At 36.6% G+C, this 20,215-nt stretch overlaps 1 protein-coding gene across 1 annotated transcript in view; it reads left to right on the forward strand.

Annotated features, from left to right (window-relative positions):
• The first annotated feature begins 7,548 nt into the window (after positions 1–7,548).
• The window catches only part of BANK1 (B cell scaffold protein with ankyrin repeats 1), a 277,972-nt gene continuing 265,305 nt past the window's right edge, over positions 7,549–20,215 (forward strand). The window contains exon 1 of the mRNA XM_012809273.2: positions 7,549–7,618. Within this exon, the coding sequence (XP_012664727.2) occupies positions 7,549–7,618 (70 nt within the window). The remainder of the gene's footprint in view (positions 7,619–20,215) is intronic.

Genomic DNA, 20,215 nt, shown 5'->3' on the forward strand with positions numbered 1-20,215 from the left:
GGACAGACTATTTCTTCTTATGTGATTTATCTAAACAATTATTTGTAGCTGTGTTCTCTGTTTTTCAAACATATTCACCTCTGGGCAATTTTTTTTTTTTTTGCAGTTTTTGGCCAGGGCTGGGCTTGAACCCACCACCTCTGGGGCTGGCGCCCTACTCCTTTGAGCCATTGGCGCTGCCCTACCTCTGGGCAATTTTTATTGCCAAGAAACGTGTCTAAATTCTGCAGCTTCAAACAAGGGAGTAGTTTTATACATAGTGTACACCTTTTTACCATAAAAATATCTGCTGGTTCTTTGATGGCCAACTGCAATAAATATCATGACTCCACTTTTTATCCAAACACCTTCTACCAATTGGGTTTGGGGTTTTGCTCACATTATTTTTTGAAAGCTGGATTTTGCTTACTTTTTGCTTTCCTTGATGCATTAATTGGTTGATGTACAACTGGAGAAGGGGGAACCGTTAACTTTTCATCATCACCTTCAAGTTGGATGTCTAATCGAAATTTTAGTTTTAGATTTTAAGAGCATAAAAGAAATGTGGAAAACTTCTGGCCCAAGCACCTCATTTTACAGAAGGTGAAATTCTAGCAAAAATGAAATGATATTTCCAAGGCTAAGACTAAACCTGATATAAGTAATAAAATAAAAATTATCCCAGATATCTTGATTCTTAATCCAATACCATTGTTGGATTCAGGTCTGATAATAATTTGAAATTACTCCATTTCAAAACTTCTAGTGAAACACATCTCAAAGCAAGAGAATTATTAACAAGTTAGGGAAATTTCTGCAAATTTTAGAAATATGAGTGAATTTTCTCTACAACCAACTAATAACTTTGATCCTACTAGAATGAAAATTTTTTATGTAGGTCCATATGGTCTCTTACTTTAGCTTTAAGAGTTAGTGGTATGATAAGCTCATCTTTTGGAAATGATGGTGGGATTATGCTATTACTGAACACATAGTTGTCAGGAGACCAGTAATGCCTAATTCTACACTGCCTGTTATCATTCTTTCTTAGGAGTTGGCCCAGGAAAGATAAAAGCCAAATTATTATCTGGGACTTTGCTGGAGATATCCATGGGTTTATTCTGGGCACCTGTACTACTCTATGGCCTAGAGCAGCAGTTCTCAACCTGTGGGTCACAACCCCTTTGGATTGTATTAAAGGTTCGCAGCATTAGGAAGGTTGAGAACCACTGGCCTAGTATAAAAAGTAATTATTCTCCCTAAACTCAAATTTTGATTTTGTTATTCCATAGTATACATCTGTGCCTATCCAAGCTACCATTTGATAGGTAGCTATACCTATGACTTTACTTTTTCTTCATTGTTATTTTAAACATCTCTCTCCTAGGTATGCTTGACCGAGGCTCAGAAAGAAATCACCCTAAATAATGTCTTCTCTTTCCTTCAAAAATATACATGACATTTTTGGGTTTTTTTAAAATATTTTTTTATATGACATCTTTGATCCCAGGATCTTCATGAAGAAATACTTTTCATTGGTCCCATGAGGATGGCCTGGATGTCCTTCAGCATTCCTCAAAGGCTCAGCATCCAGGAACTCTACATAAGGCCTTGCAACAGAATAGAGAGCCTGAGCCATTGAGAGCCCTGGATCATCCTCTATCCTGAAATCTCATAGATTGCTCGCCAGGGAAGCAAGAGTGCCCAAAGGTGGCCTCTTCACAAGTCTAACTGTTCCCACACAGCTGGTCCCTCAGATAGTGGGGGCATACATTCTAGTCTAGCCACAGAAAAGGGAAAAAGAGAACATTCAGAAGATCTGTAGGAGATACTATTTATTTTGTTATTGGTTTTGTTTCAAACATTTCCGTTTTTCAGCGAGAATTTTTACTATAAAAAATGCCTCTTTTTGCTCTTCTTCCCTTCTTTTTTGGCTTTGGAAAAGAGTTCATTATAGAAACTGCTTTTTCTTCTCTGGACAGGTGTTTCAGATAGGGACTACAATAACGTTTGCTTTTTAGTTCATAGCCCATGATGATCTGGGTCTTAGAAAGAAACCAACTTCACTTGTCTCAAATAAATTCCTGCATTTTTTTCTCTTCTAAGCGCTTAACAAGCTACTCATTTCCCTAGAAAATTTTGTGGTAGATATTCTACATTCTTTTCTATATTCTCTTCCAATTCTCAGATCATTTCAACAGTTCTTAGAACCCACAGTAAGCACAATTAGTAGGTAGTTACATCACTGGCCAAAACACATTATCTTTGTTTCTCTTCCTGTTGAAATTTTTCTCCAACCACTTCCTGTTGTTATCTTCTCTTTCCAAACACTCCCAATTTCAGTTTCTTTACTATGAATGATTTCTAATGGAACATGCCCTAACACTCACTTTACTTATAAGAATATTCTGGATCCTTCCAATGGTCCTAAAGTATTTTTCAATTGCCATAGAACTATTTAGTATCATTTTGTCCTGCATAATTTTCCACAAAAACTGAAGCAGAATGTCTCAAAGTTAGACATTTTTGGAAGCAAGGGCCCTAACTTTTCATCTCTGTATGTCAAATACCTTATATATAGTGGGCATTTACTAAGTTGCTTTTGAATAAATTAATGAAAAATAAAAATATAAAGAGCAATGTTATTTTACCAATCCTCAAGGAGTGAAGCTAACAGGTTTGGATATTGAAAGGCATGTAGTGAATTAGTTGCTTAAGAAAACACAGTGGGTGAAGAGTGGGCCTGAAACCCTAATTAAATCAATAATTATAAGGTGAAAATGCATAAAAGCTACACCATGGTTCATAAAGAGACTCAAAAAACTCAAAAGGAGAGTTGGAGAACTTTAGCTGTAACCTTCAAATTTTTTACAATATTGACTGTTAAAAACCCAGATCTACTGAGCAAGATTCCTTTCAGTAAACTCATTTTTACTTCTCAGCACAAGCGGGGGTGTAGCTGGAAGGGTGGGAACAGTGGTGTGTGCTTCAGTATAAGTAGAAAATGTGGTTACTTCTACAAATCAGACTCAATGTAATCCAGAAGATTCAGCACATCTACTCAATCACTAGAGCACAAAGCATGCAGGAAGGAATACCGAACAGCTATCATAGTCATTAATTAACAAGAACATATTGCTCCATAGGGACTTAGGAAGTTAAAGGTAAAGCGAATTAAATATTCTTTAATGCATATTTTCTTAGAAGAATGTAAAGCAATTTTCATTATTTTAATCTTTCCAAATACTCAACTTATCACCATAAACTGATGTGTTAGTTTCATATTTCTACTACCACAAATTATCACAACTTAGTAACTTAGTAACACAAATTTATTATCTTAGAAGTCTGGAGATCAGAAATCCAAAGTCAGCCCCACTGGGCTAAAAGTCAAGGTGTCAACAGGAATGGTTCCTCCTGGACGCTCTGCAGGAGAATCCGTTCACTCATCTTTTCCAGCTTCTAGAGGCCACCTGTTTTCCTTGGATTGTGGCCTCTCCATATTCAAAGCACATTACTCCAATCTCTGGCCTTCTTATCATATCTCTCTGACTTTTCTGCCTCCTTCTTATAAGTACCATTTGTGATTACATTGGACTCTCTGGATAATCCAGTATATCTTTTCCATCTTGAGATCTTTAACTTAATTCTACTTTCAATGTACAGTAATATATCCACAGGTTCTGGAGATTAGGATGTGATCATTTTGGGGTTGATTAGGAGTGAAGAATTCAGTTAAATGTGGGAGAGGGAGATAAAAAATGAAGAAAGCTTCCTGGTAATGACAAAGAAAGCAGTATTATTGCTAGGAAATTCCTTCAAACTTTCCTGGTATTTGGTTTAGTTCTGAGCTAGCAAATAAGAAATACAATATACCCAAGGAGAATAGTATTATTCAGTGTCTAAAACTCCAGACATGTCTCCCAGGAGGAAAATTCTCCAATTAATAGTCATGCAATAGTAAACCCTTTCACTTTTAGGATAGGTTGTTGCTTTAGGAAAGAACCAGTTTTGTTCTTTAAACACATCCAGAATCCAAAAGCAGAAATAAAGCCAATAGCATGAGCAACAGCATCCAGTCTGCAAGGGCACAAGGCGTCAGCCATGGCAACGGCAACAGGACAACAGCAAACCACTTTCTCTGTCCATTTACTGGAACACAGAGTCAGCATGAGGCTCTTACAGTATCCACAGAGTGGGGTAATAATATTGAGACTGTCAATATTCTGCTAGAAAAGAGAATGCAAGGGAAGAAGTCAATGGATCCAAGCGTTTGATACATTGAGAAACAAGAAACTGACTGTGGCTAGCATATTTTTGTTATTCTGTAACAGAGGTAAAATCAGAAACCTGCTATTACACACTGCTGGTGGCATTCTGACTGAAAAAGCTTCACAGTGTGAGAATTACTAAGTGCTTCTTCCCTGAGAACAAATGCAAACCAACAGATAACCCAACATTTCAGATGGTGTCCTCTCCTTAGGGGAAACGCAGGGGAAAAGTGAACTTGACTATAATAGAGATGTGCTTGACACAGACATAAGGTCAAAATGAGTAAAAACTTTTCTAAAATATATTTTCATAAGTGCATTGGTAAAGTTTGAATATATGTAGGACTTAGGTCACCACATCTGTGTGTATGTATGCATGTCAATGTCTACGTATCCTCAGCCAAAGAGCACCAAAATTGTAATGAATTATAAATGCAGTTCACACCTGTTTTTAAAGATGTTGGTGTTTAGTTCTATGGGATTATGGCTTTGTGGGAAAGTGGGTAGGAAAGCAAAAACAAATTTTCAGTGTCTCTATATACATATGTATAACCTAGCCTATTAGATCTGATTAATCTTTGTAATAGCCTTAAGTGTAATAGACTTAAAAGGGAGGAGGAGATTTTAATTAAAAGGGGAGGCCATGGAGTCAGATCTAGGCCTGAATTCCAGCTCTGTCACTTGAAACTTGTAAAGCTGAGGCTTCAGCTAGTACAGTGGCTCAGGCCTATAATCCTAGCACTCTGTGAGGTGGTGGCGAGTAGATTGCCTGAGCTCAAGAGTTTGGTACCAGCCAGAGCAAGAGTGAGACCCCCATCTCTACTAAAAATAGGAAAAATTAGCCAGGCCTTGTGGCGGGCACCTGTAGTCTCAGCTACCTGGGGGACTAAGGCAAGAGGACGGCTTGAGCCCAAGAGTTTGAGGTTGCTGTGAGCTAAGCTAATGCCATGACACTCGACCCAGGGTGACACAGTGAGATTCTGTCACAAAATAAACAAGACAAACAAAAAAACCTAGATTTCTCTTTTATAAAATCTAGTTAAAGCCACATTGTTTTGAGAACAAAATTACCTGAATATTGTGAACCTCTTGTATACTGCCTAGCATATAAAATACTTTTCTTAAAAAGGGGGAGTAGTCAATTTAACTTCAAACAGTAAAACAAAAGAATAAGTGTTTGTAAGTCAGTCAGCCAGTGGGCTATACACTAGCTTACAACTTTTGAACAAGAATTATTTGTATTGCAGGTTCCTATTCAGTACCTGCAATACAAAATAAGGGCAGAATAATTTTTAAACTTTAGTGGAAGATTTTTAAGTTTTTCCAACACAAAATCTTAACAAATACCTTTCAGAAATCAGCGCATAATTTTAAGCACATTTTTTTCTTTTATTTTTCCATTTCCTGGGACCATATTGACATAGTGGGGATAAGCATCTGAAGATGTACTTCAGTCCCTATGTACTGTAAATCTGATTTTCCACATGTATTGGAGGAGACAGTGTTATATATAGCTGGCAGAGGCTTGAATATAATTATTTCAATTTACTCATTTAGATGAGATATGCAAGGCTCAGAAATGGTCAGAATTGTTCCTCTCACTTATAAGTGTGAGCTAAAAAAAAAAAAAAAAAAAAGAATGGTTCCAGTCACCTTGAGAGCAAGGTGCAGAGTCACAGTGAGAACTGCAGCCTTCCGACTTCTGGCCCAGGCTTCTTCCTATGGAAAGGCCGTTCAGTATCTGTGAAGATGTAATTTACAATTTGAAGACTACTTTTATTAACTAGTTTTCGTATGCACAGATGGTTCCTTTGAAGATTTGGACATGTAATTGGAGAGTGTAAGCTGGAGTGTGTATGTTGGTAAAAGGTAGCTCCTGTCAGGAATACACATTCATACTCACACAAACTGTGAAATTCATCAGTTAGCACATTATTTCCCTAATAAATTTGGTCAAGAAGACTTACAGTTTCCTAAGAATTAAATTTCTGAAAATAGTGCCCAAGAGTTTATCTAGACCCTATAATCTGGACTCTCTTTTTATCTGTAATATATTGATGTGTCTTGGTAAACAGGCATATAGAGGATTGAACATCACACCTGCTGTAACAGTCACCAATTTCAGAACTCCTCTGCGACACAGGCATCTATAAAAGACAATATACCTGTCAATATGACAACTTTTTCATAAATCAAATAAGATGTTTTGCTCCATCATTTCAAATTCAGGAAACCAAGTTGAAATCAATAATGATGTTAAAAGAACTATTGGAAAGCAGATAAATATACCTATCATAGCTTTCAAATCTTTCTGACATCTCACATACTTCTCCATTTTCTACATTACATTATAAAGTTCTAATAACAAGTTCAGTTATGTAAGAAAAGTTAACATTGTCTTTGATACTTGATATTTATAGCATTCCATAAAAAGACCGTGTGAGGAGAAACAGTGGCTAAGCAAGCCTCCCTTTAGGTTTCTTTTATAAGAAAGGGAAGAGGGCTACTTAAACCATGCATGGCTACCAAATCTTCAAATTGATCTGCAAAAATATTTTCAACTTCAAAAGTTAAATTACCAGTTTAGAGATCCTTGAGAAAAGGAATATCTTTTAAGGCTCTGGGACATTCCTTTGGGCATACCTAAGTGTTTAAAACTTATAAGGAGCTCCAGTTTGGGAAGACTAATACGATGTATGAACTAATTTTTTATTGGGACCACTTTTGAGTTGCAGCAGAATTAGCAAGTACATTTTACATGTAATTTAAAAATCACTTTTCAATTTGTAAACCTAGCCTAGAAAGTCTGGTTTAAATTTAAAAAATTACAATCCTATGTACATCTTGACTTCTCTCTACCTATTATCTATAGAGATAAGCTATTCCCTCTTTCCTGCAAATGTCAACTTCAGGCATCCTTATGTCTGCCTGGAGTGGGGACAGTATCCTAGACCTGGAATGAACAAGAAGAGACACTGTCGCAAGTAGTAACATGGTCCTAAAGATACCCTGGGCGAAAAGATGAGAAGGAAACAGGGACGAGTGTGTGAGAAACCAAGACCCGCTTTTTGAAAAAGGATGCAAGAGCAAGCCCCAGAGTAGTTTCACTTCCTCCGAGCGCCCAGCAAAGCCAAGCGCTGGTCTTGCGGCCGGAGCCCAGGGGCTGAGTTTCCTGAGACCTTGGCCACAGCTGCCCTGGGTGGCTGGCGGGTTCGGGGGAGAAGAGGCGAGGACAGAGAGAAGAGCTCGCGGAGAATCTCCGGCCCGAGAGCACAGGCCCTCGGCTGCAGCGGCCACCATGCTGCCCGCGGCGCCCGGCAGAGGGGCTGGCACGGCCGCCCAGCCCCCCTGCGGCCCGGCGCCCCCAGGTGGGTCGCGCGTTCGGGGCTGGATGGGGAGCCCGCGGGACGGCGTTAGGGCTTAGTGGAGACTAGGGGGCATCGTTACACATACTGCGCAGGGGCCCCCGAGGCTCGCGGCGTTGCCCTGTGATCCCGCCGCCCGGCAGCCCCGACGGCTGGGTCCCCACTTCTCTGCAGGGGAGTTTGGACCGGACGAGCTCGGAGCGCGCCCCAAGTTCTGGCCCGCCGGGCGGGCAGCCCCAGAGCCCGCAACATCTGAGGGTCTGGAACTTTCCAGAGCACTGAGACAGGGTCCTGTAGTTTCTGCAGTCACTCTGGAAGGGGATTTTCAGCATTGTGCCTGTTTTCCAGTTCTGCAAACATAGCGAAACCGGCCTGGCCTAACAAAAGCGACCCGGGAAACTGCTAGGATGGACGAACGGGGACCTGCTACTCGGCGGGCTGCTTAGTTTGCATAGAATCCTACCACTGCCTCCCCGCTCAGTGGGCTCTACCAAGGAAAATAGTCAATTTGGTTGAATAAATAAATACATTTACTTTCTCAATTGGACATTAAGAAAGTTATAGTCAGCTCTTTTTTAAGGATTTCAAATGCATTTGCAAAGTACATTAGAAAAAGTGTTTAGATTAGAAATTTTAAAAAAAGGAGTATTAATATTACTGATGTTTGTGGTAGAAATGCAACAAAAAATATATGTTGATGAAATTCTTTTAGTTTGCTAAATAGAATTAAATTTCTTATAGCTTACTAGCTTTTTCTAGGTAATGTAATTTTGGCTTCTCTTGGCTACTGCATTTTTAATAAATAGATTTTTTAAATTGCTTTCAGTTAGAATGGGAAGTGCGTTCATGAGAATGGAAATGACAAGAAAGGAATTAGAGCACGTGGTATCTTAATGTGTTAATATTTTTAAATATTGTGCATGGACATTCTTAAACACCGTGGCTTTGACGGTCTGCAGCAGAACTTCCTTTGCTAGTGTCTATAAATAAACCAACCATGTCTTTAGAACCTTGAGCTAATTTCAGTTTAACAATTTAGTTCAATAGAACAGGGTACGATTTTTTTCAAACTCTAGATTGAACACAGCCAGAAAAGGGCTTTTGTTTCAGTTGATACTCAAGTAACCCTTGGAGGCACATGCGGTGTGAACAACTCTAGAGAGAGGTGAACCAACTTCTACATCATTTGATTACTTTTGTTCCTGCCACGTGTTTTCCCCATCCTCTTTGGTCCTGGTCAATATGATATTTATCATTTGTGTCAGTTACTTTCTTTCAATGAAACTTTTCTTATAATGAATCACCTTTTGACATCATTCCATGTCCATTTTTTGTTTTTTTATTCATGTTTTTAACTGGAAACATGTTTTGCATACTTCTTAACACAGCACAGATGCAAGCTTAATGTGGCATGTTAGGGGTCGGGCAGTCCAATTGCCTCATTGTGGAGAAAGCAAACTGATCCACTGAGTGCCTTGCCCACACTCCAATAACTAGGAACTCTCTGAAGATCACACATTTGTCAACTCACTAATGACCTTTTACTCCCTCACAAGAATCATGTAGTAATAAGAGGATAACATGGTGAACATGGTTTCATTTCTACTATTTTTAATTGTAGGTAGAACTTACTGCTACACAACCTCTGTGCTGCCATGGGAGAGGTCTGTTAACTGTTAAGCGTCCAAGATGTCCTTCAATGGAAGCAGGAAAGATGGAATACTGAGTTCTAAAACACAGTAAAAATGGGGCACAATAGATCAAAATTCCATTTAGAATATATCTATTTTTTGGTTTATGATTAACTAAATACTACCTACCAATGTCCAAAAGAGAGATTCTTTCTATTTTATTCCAAAACTAATGAATTTTACATTTTAACTGCTACCTTCACTAAGGAGTCATTGCTTATTGATTAAAGCACAGATTATTCCCCACTCTATAGTTTTTGTATTTTTATTAATATTATTTGATGCCTCTGATAAAAGTTAAATAAATGACTTGTTTAAAAACAGAAAGGGTGGAACTAGATATATATCTTGTTGCATCATGTGCCAATGTTTGTATACAGTTTGTTAGGAGCATAATTAGTTAAAGTCTCTCCTCTCTGTCTTGAAGTTCCTAAAGATTTGAAGCTTTTTGCTTTGCCTGAAATTTTTCAGTATGTCTAACAACCTACATTTCTCCTACTAACGATATACTCTGGTCTGGTACTGACCGATGAAAAACTTGCTTTCTTCAGTCTGGAAAGCTTGTTATAAGGTCACTTGTACTGAGATTTTTTTTCTTTAAGAGAGAGAGTGTGTTTTTAGAGTTTTTCCATTTTAATATGGAATGATTCTGAAGTACTTCAGATATCTGATATCTGAAGATAACAAGCTTAAACATCAGCAAGTTCGAAGTTACACCTGGACCTTTTCTCCTACATCTAAGGACAGATTGTAAGTGATCGTGTCCTTCATAGGATGGCCTCTGGACTCATCCTGCCTCAGATCCAGTCCCACCTTTGTTATTTATCTGATCTATAAGCTCAGATGAATAAATAAATCTCTCATTTCTTGTTTGTTTATTAAAAACCAAAATCTATTAAAAATAAAAGTAACATTTATTTGAAAGTTGTGTTGAGTATTAAAAGATAACATGCAAATGAAGTCTTTTTCAGGGTTTTAAAACAAATAGTAATTGCTTCAAACATGTTAGTTATTATTTTAATTTTTAGGTCATTGATCAATAGTGTTATATTTACATATGTAAGCCAGAGTTTCTACTGAGAAACTACCTCATGCAGATTATCTGACACTGACTTGGGAGATGACCTAATTATGAAATAATCAAGCTCTCATATTAAAAAAAATAGGAGGTATGGCTCCCTCGGTGGAGGTATTAGGGAAATACTATGGTTAATAGTTCTGAGAGGAGAAGAAGAATTGACATGAGAAGAACAAAGATAGACTGATTAAAAGGGTAGAAAATATACCAGTTTCAGGAAAGAATAAAATAGGAATTTAGTAATTGCTCATTACAAAATGAGAGAATGCTCTATATTCTCATATCATAGAGTACCAGTGGTGACTCAGTTTAAATAATGCATAAATATAGGTGAAAGAATAAGCATCAAACACAAAATTATGGAATATTTCAGTTTATAAGAGGATGAAGAATCTGTTTTGCTAAAATATTTACTGCTAGGTTAAAATAGAATTTCAATGCAAAGTGAAGAACATTGTTATTCTTGGCTAATTCATGTACATATAAAAGCCATGCTTTAGGAGTTTAAATGGCTGTTACCTAAGTTAAAGTTGCTATTTTATCACATTTTTTATAGATTGTAGAATATCTTAACAGTGATTTTGGAAACAGCTGTCAAATAAGAGTAGAAACATTACAGGAATTATTATTTTAAAACTAAGCTCTTATTTGGCCTTGTAATTCTTTTCTCTGTGAAATATGAAGAATGGCATCTAAGTTTTATTGCCGACATTGAAATAGTCCAGATGATGAAAATATCAGAAAATGTATGGAACTAAAAGATGACTTCCCTTTGTAATTGTGAAAAGTAATTCATAAATGCCTAGTGGCTTTTATAAGCCACTGCATTAAAATACATTGTGTTTCATCCCACTATATGTCATATTTTCCTTTCTTTTAAGTTCCTCTGATGCTTTTCCACATTAATAGTTCCTATTCCCTCATTTTTTATATATGTGCTACATTGTATAGATGTATTGAAAGTACAGGAATAGTCTCTGACTTGGAATTTCCTTTACTGTATGACTCATTTCTCATTTTTTGTCTGTTACATGTTGAGAATAAAGCCTCATCTTTTGATCAGGATCAACATTCTCATTTCTTAGTAGTTATGGGGTCTTGTTTAACTTTCCAAGAAATAATATAGCATCAAGACCACTGGAAACTTTGGCTTCTGGTAAAAGTTTCTATTTATTATGTTCCCAATTTGAATTCATGTGAAATGGACATTACATGACTGGATAAATGACAGCATCCTAGGAGTAGTGCCAACTCTGGACAAAATGTTATACTGTTTAGTATAATTAAATGAAAGCATTTACTAATTCATTATGTTCTTTCATCTATGAAAGCTTTTTAAACTATTAAAGGTGGAACTTCTAAGTTACCATTTTGTGGAAAAACACAAAAAATGTTGTGATTCTCCTACTGAAATGGCAATAGTAGAATCTGGATCACTGGGATGGCAATTGTAGAATATTTCTTGTTACTGTCAGAAAAATCCATAAGGTTATATATTTTCTGTTGGGTTATAACATTTTATTTAGATTTAGTGGATTTAACAGTTTACAATATCAGGAGATAAATACATTTTTAGTACAGTTTGTGAATTATTAGATCATTATTGGAAAGACAAAATTGAGGTAAAAATCTACTTTGGTTTAATTAATGAGACAATTTCCTCCATTTTATAATCATTTTTCGATAAAGGCTTACAACATTTACTACTCTAAGCTCTTATCTGTGGATCAGAACTGTTTCTTTTTCATGTTCTATAGATCCACAGCCATGGAGAATGAGTAGAATCATCTGGATCATTCAGATTCTCAGAAAAATGTCACTTAGGCCAAGAATAGGCACTTTCCATGAGCATAGGCAGCCCGCTGGCAGCTTCCCCCACTGGCTGCTTTCTGGCCAATCACAGGCATTGTCAAGCTTCTTATACAGATGTGCTGGAGTAAACAAAGCCCTTCTTCTAAGCAAAAGACAATGAGATTGTTGCCAGTAGAAGATCAATGAAAGATAATGAGATTGTTGTCAATGGAAATGCAGGAGAGGATTGATAGTCATTTGGTTCCTGTACAAGACGGATAATTAGAAACAAGCTGTGATGAGAGAGTTGAGGAAAACTGAGAGATAAAGGGAGCACTCTTAATTTGTGACGCCCTGGTTTCCAGATGTGTAAGATACAACTGTTTTACTGATCTTGGCTGTCCATGAAATTGCCTATGATATCCTTAAAATTACCTTTTTTATTTTAAACAGGAACTAGTTTGAGTGAATTTCTTCTTTTTGGAGGAACAGAGAATTTGGGCTGGAGTGTCTTTATTTCTGAAAAATGACTACTTCTGTTCCTCTGAACTTCTTCTCTTTTAGAAAGTTGTTATTGTTAAAATGATGTTGGCTTTGTAACTTCCATTGATAATTAAACCATCTGAGAATTAAATCTATCCTTTTCATGCACTAGAAATAGAGTATATCTAGTGGAATAAAACTCCAGTCAGACTATTTGGAGTTTACTGACTATTACTGAAATCTGAAGAAATTTCCATGCAATTATTTTTGTTTCCAAACCTACGTCCCTAGAGTTGGGGAGAAACAATTCACTCAAAGGCAAATTAAGCATTGTTAAGAACTTTAGAGTTGCAAAATGTTGATTTATCTGATTATTAATGATAATACCTTTGATCTTTTTGTTAAAGTGATATTCACCATGCTTCTAAACTGTAAAGTTACGTTTCTCCTTTTGTAATTAGCCAGTAATCACTCCTGGCTCTCTTCACTCCCTTGTGTAAATCCAACTTTCCATCTGCCTGAAAAACTTCCTTTGTCTTATTTTTTTTTTTTTTTTGTAGGAAAGATCTTTTGTAAATAAATTGTCTTACTTATTTGTATATAAAAAAAGAACTTTGGAGTTTTAGATTATGAAACTGTGAATTTATAGCAATGATATTTTTCCATGTTTTGTGAATGGGATAATTTTTCTTACCTGAAAAATTTATAGTACAATTCTGGAAAATTTTTAAAATGTATTTAAATTGAGGCATACAGAGAGAAAATTGTTGAGGCATTTATCTTAGTAAAAGAAGAAGATGAGATTTTAAAGTAGCTTAGGTTTTTGGCAAACATCTCAATCGTCTTGGTATATGAAGAAAAATGGCACGACTGACAAGCCATTATGAAAACTTTATATGTAATATCAGCAGATTAATATCAGTCTTTCACCAGCATATTTTTTTTGCAATAGAGTAGAAAGTTTAGTATCATATCAAGGTACAAATGATATGTTACTAGTGAGATTGTGATTGATTTGGAAAACAAATCAGAATTCAGTATGCTCTTGCTAAACCGAATAGAAGTGGGGACAAATTAATGAATTTCAAGTGTGACCAATTAAGTGGAATTAAGTAGGTGAAGGAACGAGACACAGAATGACAAAAAGATTTCAAGACTTGTCAAGGTTACACTCTTAGTATTACAATGAGCATGGTGCAGAGCTGCAGGATAAACTGGAAAAATATACCAAGACAAAACCTGTAAAGAGTACCACGAGTAGAATAAAGAGTTCTTGAGGAGTTTTTAAAGAGGTATGACAAGATTTTTCTACTTAGGTCACCAGAGCTCTGCTATTGGTACATTACTTGGAAGAGGGCAAAAAAGGAAATTGTGAACCATTAGGAGTTCACCAAACTGTAATACATATGGAGAAGTGGCCAGATTTATGAAGAACAATTACTTCCATACCTTTGTGATACAGTAGATTTGGAGTGCAAGGGGGAAAGAGATGTGAAGAATGACTCCTAGGTTTGTGACATGGAAAACTGGGAGAATTACAAAGTTGTCATTTCCTCCATTGCAAAGGATTAAAGGAGCAGAAGGAAACTGGGAGGGCATGAGAGAACATCAGGATTTCAATTTCAGATCTGTTATATTTGAGGTGCCTGAGAATTAATCAGGTTGAGACTTCAAGTTAGCAGTTTGGTGTTTCTCACTTAGATATTGGAAAGGTGGTTCAGGGTGGAGATGCAAAGTTAGTAAAAATATGGTGTTTAAAGCTGCAACAGTGAATAAGCAGAAAGGATGACCCGGGATAGACACCTCTGGAAAACAAACATGGGAGTGTTCGATGAGAAGGAAGAAGGTGCTTACTAGCATGGAGGAGAGGCCAAAAAGGAAAGGACAATAAAAGTGTAAATGACAAGACTTCAAAAATTGTTTCAGGTCAGAGTGTGAACTGGCCAGCACAAATTCTTGAATAGGTCAGGAAAAATGAGGATTGAAATTTTGCCAATGAATTTGGCATCATGAAGCTTATGAACCACCTTAAACAAGGAAGCAGCTTTTTTCAAGGGGGTGAGAACCAGATTAAAATGCATAGGGGGGGTGAAGGCAGGTGAGGACATGGAGGCCACATACCCGTGGACACTCTTTCAATACCGTGGCTGCTAGAGAAGGAGTTGAAGGAGGCGTGGCTTCAAGGAAAGGGTTTTTTGTTTGTTTGTTTGTTTTGAGACAGAGCCTCAAGCTATTCACCTGGGTAGAGTGCTGTGACATCACAGCTCACAGCAACCTCCAACTTCTGGGCTCAAGTGAGTCTCCTGGCTCTGCCTCCCAAGTAGCTGAAACCACAGGTGCCCGCCACAACGCCTGGCTATTTTTTTTTTGGTTGCAGCCATCATTGTTGTTTGGTGGTCCCAGGCTGGATTCAAACCCGCCACCTTAGGTGTATGTGGCTGGCACCTTAGCCACTTGAGCCACAGGCGCCGAGCCAAGGAAACTGTTTTATTTTTCTTTTTCAGAACAGTGTTACTACAGCTATTTAATTGTTCTTAAAATATGATGGCTTCACACCCAAGGAGATTTTCCTATGAAATTTCAAAGAAGAGTTCCATAAATTCCATGAGGAATTTATTTTAATGTATAGATGTTGTTATGTGTTTAAGTAATTCTGCTTCACTTGTTTTCTTTTTTTGTTTTCTTCTATTTTTGGAGTTCCTCCTTTTCTTTTCCTTCCTTCCCTTCCTTCCTCCCTCCCCTTCCCTTCCCTTCCCTGCCTTCTTTTTTTTTTTTTTTTTTGATATGGTTCTTAGTGGAAAGCAAATAACTCCTATTTCTTTCTCTGAAAATGTTGGTATAGTCTTAAACTATCCCCGGGCTTTGCTTTCCGTGCATCATCCCTTGTTTTCATATAAATTGGAATTCATGCATCCAAATTCCTATCCCGTTACTGCATATGCTTCAACTCTCTGATCCATCACATTTTCTGTCACAACCGTCATGATAAAACCCCAGCCCATTAGTTTGTTTACTTATTTAGACTTATTTACAAGTCTAGTCAACTGTGTTTCTTCCTGCCTGAACTTAGGAGACAAATATTGCTAGCTAAAAACACATTCAAACAAGTTGGTAATATAAATTTAGGCAGTTCTTATTATATGTTAGCTATTTCATACCAGATTTGTATTAAAAAAGATAGCAAGTTCAAAATTGTACTTCTCAACTAGAATGTAGAATGCAGATTTTTCTGCCATATCAGATTGCTGTAATCTTGTTTTCTATATGCTATAAAGCAAAACATCCTATACTGTGCTACCTGGCACTACAGCGACTAGTCACGTGGCTGTTGAGAACTAAAAAAATATGGCTGGTTCCAATTGCAATGTGCTATAAATGCAAAATACACACTAATTTTCTAAGACTTGGAAAAAAAATTGAATGTAAAAATATTTCCATGATGATTGCATCTTGAATGATAGCATCTTGGATTTATTAGACTAAATAAAATATCGTAATTAATTTGGCCTATTTCTTTGCATTTGATGGACTATAGTTGCTAAAACTTAAAATCACTTATGTGCCTTGCATTTGTAATTTGTATTATATTTTCTGTTGGCTAATGTCAGCCTTTAGAAAAAAATTCCAGTAAAATTAATTAGAGATTTTGTTTTTATTTCATGACATATTATTGAATATTGATTACTCTCACTGAAGTGCTACCTAAACTCTCAGTTCTTCTAGCAGTTTAGAGAGACTGTCCATTTGTTCTCACTAAAGGAGGTATTTTTAGAGTGATATTTTACTATTATTTTGATTAGCATTTTTTTCTTGAAATTGAGTGTTTCCCTTTTAATTTTATTTCAGACTATTATGAGGGTACAAATGTTTTGGTTACATGAGTTTCTTTTGTACAGTTAAGTGTGCCCACCACCCAGATAGTGTACATTCTATCACTAGGTATAAAATTACCCTTTCTGTTCTCCCTTTCCCACCTGCTTGATTTCTGTTGAGTCTTACTACCCTGTGAGCACATAAGTGTTGATTGTTTAGTTCCAATTCAATAACGAGTACATGTGGCATTCGTTTTTACATTATTCTGATACTTCACATAGAAGAGTGGTCTCCTTGGCTCTCACCTGTAGCACAGTGGTTACGGTGCCAGCCACATACACTGAAGTTGGTGGGTTTGAACCTAGCCTGGGCCAGCTGAAACAACAATGACAACTGCAACAAAAAATAGCCCAGCATTGTGGTGGGTGCCTGTAGTCCCAGCTACTTGAGAGGCTGAGGCAAGAGAATTGCTTGAGCCGAAGAGTTTGAGGTAGTTGTGAGCTGTGATGCCACAGCACTCTACCAAGGGCAATATAGTGGGATTCTGTCTCACAAAAATAAAAATAAAAAAGAAGAATGGTCTCCAGTTCTATCCAGGTAGTTACCAAAGATACTAGATAACCATTTTGTTTTATTTTTTATTTTTTGTGGCTGAGTAGTGCCCTGTCGTATACATACACTAAATTTTATTAATCCATTCATGTACTGAAGAGCACTGGGTTGGTTCCACATCTTTGCATTTGTGAACTGTGCTGCAATAAATATTCAAGTGCAAATGTCTTTTTGATAAAATGGCTTTTTTTCTTTTTGGTTAATACTCAAAAGTGGGAATGCTGGATCAAATGGCAGGCCTGCTTTTGGTTTTTTGAGGTATCTCCAAACACCTTTCCATGGAAGTTGTACTAGTTTGCAGTTGCACCTCGCTGCATGAATGTCAGCATCTGTTGTTTGAGGACTTTTTGATAAAAGCCATTCTCATTGGAGTTAGGTGATATCTCATTCTAGTTTCAAATTGCATTTCCCTGATGATTAGAGACTTTGCACATTTTTCATATGTGTATTGGCCATTAGTCTTATTTTCTTTAAAAAAGCTTCTGTTCTTGTCCTTTGCCCACTTTTTAATTTTTTTTTCAATTTTTTTCTTGTTGATTTGCTTGAGTTCATTGTAGAGTCTTGTTGCCAGCCCTTTACTGGATGTATAGCATGCAAATATTTTCCCCCATTCTCTAGATTGATACTCACACTATTGATTGTTTCCTTAGCTGTACAGAAGATTTTTAAGTTGATCAGGTCACATTTGTTTATTTTTGTTGTTGATGTGTTTGCTTTTGAGATCTTCTTCATAAATTCTTTCCCTAGGCCAACATATGTGAGAGTTTTTTTCCAACATTTCTTTTAGAGTTCTTATAGTTTCTTATCACTTATCCATAGTAAAATAGCTTTTATGAGTGATCAAAGGTGTGGATCATATTTCAATCTTTTACATGTGGTTATCCACTGTCCCTGCACCATGTACTGAATAGGAATTCTTTTCCCTAGTGTACGTTTTTATCTGCTTGGACAAAGATCAGTTGTCTCTATGCTGATGGTTTTATGTCTGTATTATCTATTCTGTTTCGTTGGTCTGTGTCTCTGTTCTTGTGCTAGTCCCATGCTGTTTTGGTTATAATAGCCTTGTAGTATAACTTGAAGTCTGGCAGATCAAAGTCTCCTAATTTGTTTTTGCTTAAGGTTGCTTTGGCTACACAGGTTCTTTTTCAGTTCCCTATGAAGTGTAGGTTAATTTTTCCAGATCAGTGAAAAATGATGTTGGTATTTTAATGGGGATTACATTGAATCTGTAAATCTCTTTGGGTAGTATGGACATTTTAATAAGGTTGATTCCACTGATCCAAGAGCATGTTATGTTTCTCCATCTGTTTACATCCTCAGTGTTTTGTAGTTCCTATAGAGATCTTTCACCTCCTTGGTTAAATATATTTCTAGGTATTTTATTGGGGGGGCTGCTATTGTGAAAGGTTTGGAGTCTTTGATTTGATTCTCAGATTGGCTGCTTTTGGTATACAGGAATGTTACTCATCTGTGTACATTGATTTTGTGACCTGAGGGTTCACTGAATTTATTTATCAATTCCAGGAGTCTCTTGGCAGAATTTTGGGGATTTCTGAGATATAAAGTCATATTATTATCAAAGAGCAATAGTTTGAGTTCTTCTTTCCCCATTTGAATACCCTTGATTTCCTTCTCTTCCCTAGTTGTTTTGATTAGGACTTCCAACACTGTGTTGAATAAAAAAGATGGCTGACATTGGCAACCTTGTCTGGTTCTGGTTCAAAGGGGGAATGCTCTCAATTTTTCCCCATTCATTATGATGTCGATTAAGGGTTTGTCATATATGGCTTTTAAATTTTTCAAGTAGGTTCCAACTATGCTTACTTTCTTAAGAGTTCTTATCATAAAAGGGTGTTGAATTTTGTCAAATGCTTTTCCTGTGTCTGTTGGGAGGATCATATAATCATTATTTTTGCTTCTGTTTATGTGATCAATTATATTTATACATTTGCATTTGTTGAACCATCCTTGCATCTCTGGGATGTCCATGACCCACCTAGTCATGGTAGATTTTTTTTTTTTTAATGTACAGATGTATCCGGTTTTCTAGGATTCTTTTGAGAATTTTTACATATGTATTCCTTGGGAGTGTTTTCATATATTTCTTTGGCATTGGGGTTTGCTTTTCTCTGTGTTACATACTCATATTATTTACCTATTTCATTGTGTCTTTTGTCAAATTTGTAAGCTCACCTTATGTATTGAAAATCTAAATGTTTTGGGGGTCTTCTTCATAAATTCTTTTCTTATGTCAGTAGGCTGGTTCCTGAGCCACCTCATATTTGATGGATCTGTACCAATAAAAATAGGTGCCTTTCATTCCATAGGAAATAAATTATATATTAAAGAGCATTTACCTTGATATATTAGTAAATATTCTATTGGATTAATTTGTGTAGAAAATTTTGTTCATAAGTCATGAAAATACAATCGCAGGTCATGGAAGAAATATATAGTAACTTAGTTTATTTAAAGCCAATAAAACTTTCCACTCACTCATCTTACAACTCATGAAGGCTGAACTTTTCCAATATAGTTATGTGAATGAATATAACAAGGTATTGTTTTTTATTTTTAAAATGTCTTCCCATGTAAAATTCTATCACAAAATTTGTGCCGTTAACCATTATTGGAAATTGTCTGCATTGAAATTATAGAAAAAATCAATTTTTATTAGCATTAAAGTATGTAAGATATTGAAATTTTGAAAATCTCATGCATTTTGAAGGAATTTAAAATATAACTTTCATTATGCATATACAATTTCACTTTAAAATACAGTAGAACCAGTGGGGCATGGAGGCTCATACTTGAAATCCTGGTACTCTGGGAGGCCAAGGGTGGAGGATTGCTTGAGCTCAGGAGTTTGAGACCAACCTGAGCAAAAGTGAGACCCTATCTCTACTAAAAGTAGAAAAATTATCTGAGCTAGACATAGTAGTACATGCCTGTAGTCCCAGATACTTGGCAGGCTGAGGCAAGAGATTGCTGCAGCCCAAGAGTTTGAGGTTGCTTTGAGCTGTGATGCTACAGCACTCTATCCAGAGTGACAGAGTGAGACTCTGTCAAAAAACCAAATAAATAAAGTAGAACCTCACAATCTACCCAGGTTGACAGAAAGAGACTCTGTCT

This window comes from Otolemur garnettii, unplaced genomic scaffold, assembly GCF_000181295.1.
Source record: "Otolemur garnettii isolate 467f Iridium unplaced genomic scaffold, OtoGar3 scaffold00103, whole genome shotgun sequence".
Classification (NCBI taxonomy): domain Eukaryota; kingdom Metazoa; phylum Chordata; class Mammalia; order Primates; family Galagidae; genus Otolemur; species Otolemur garnettii.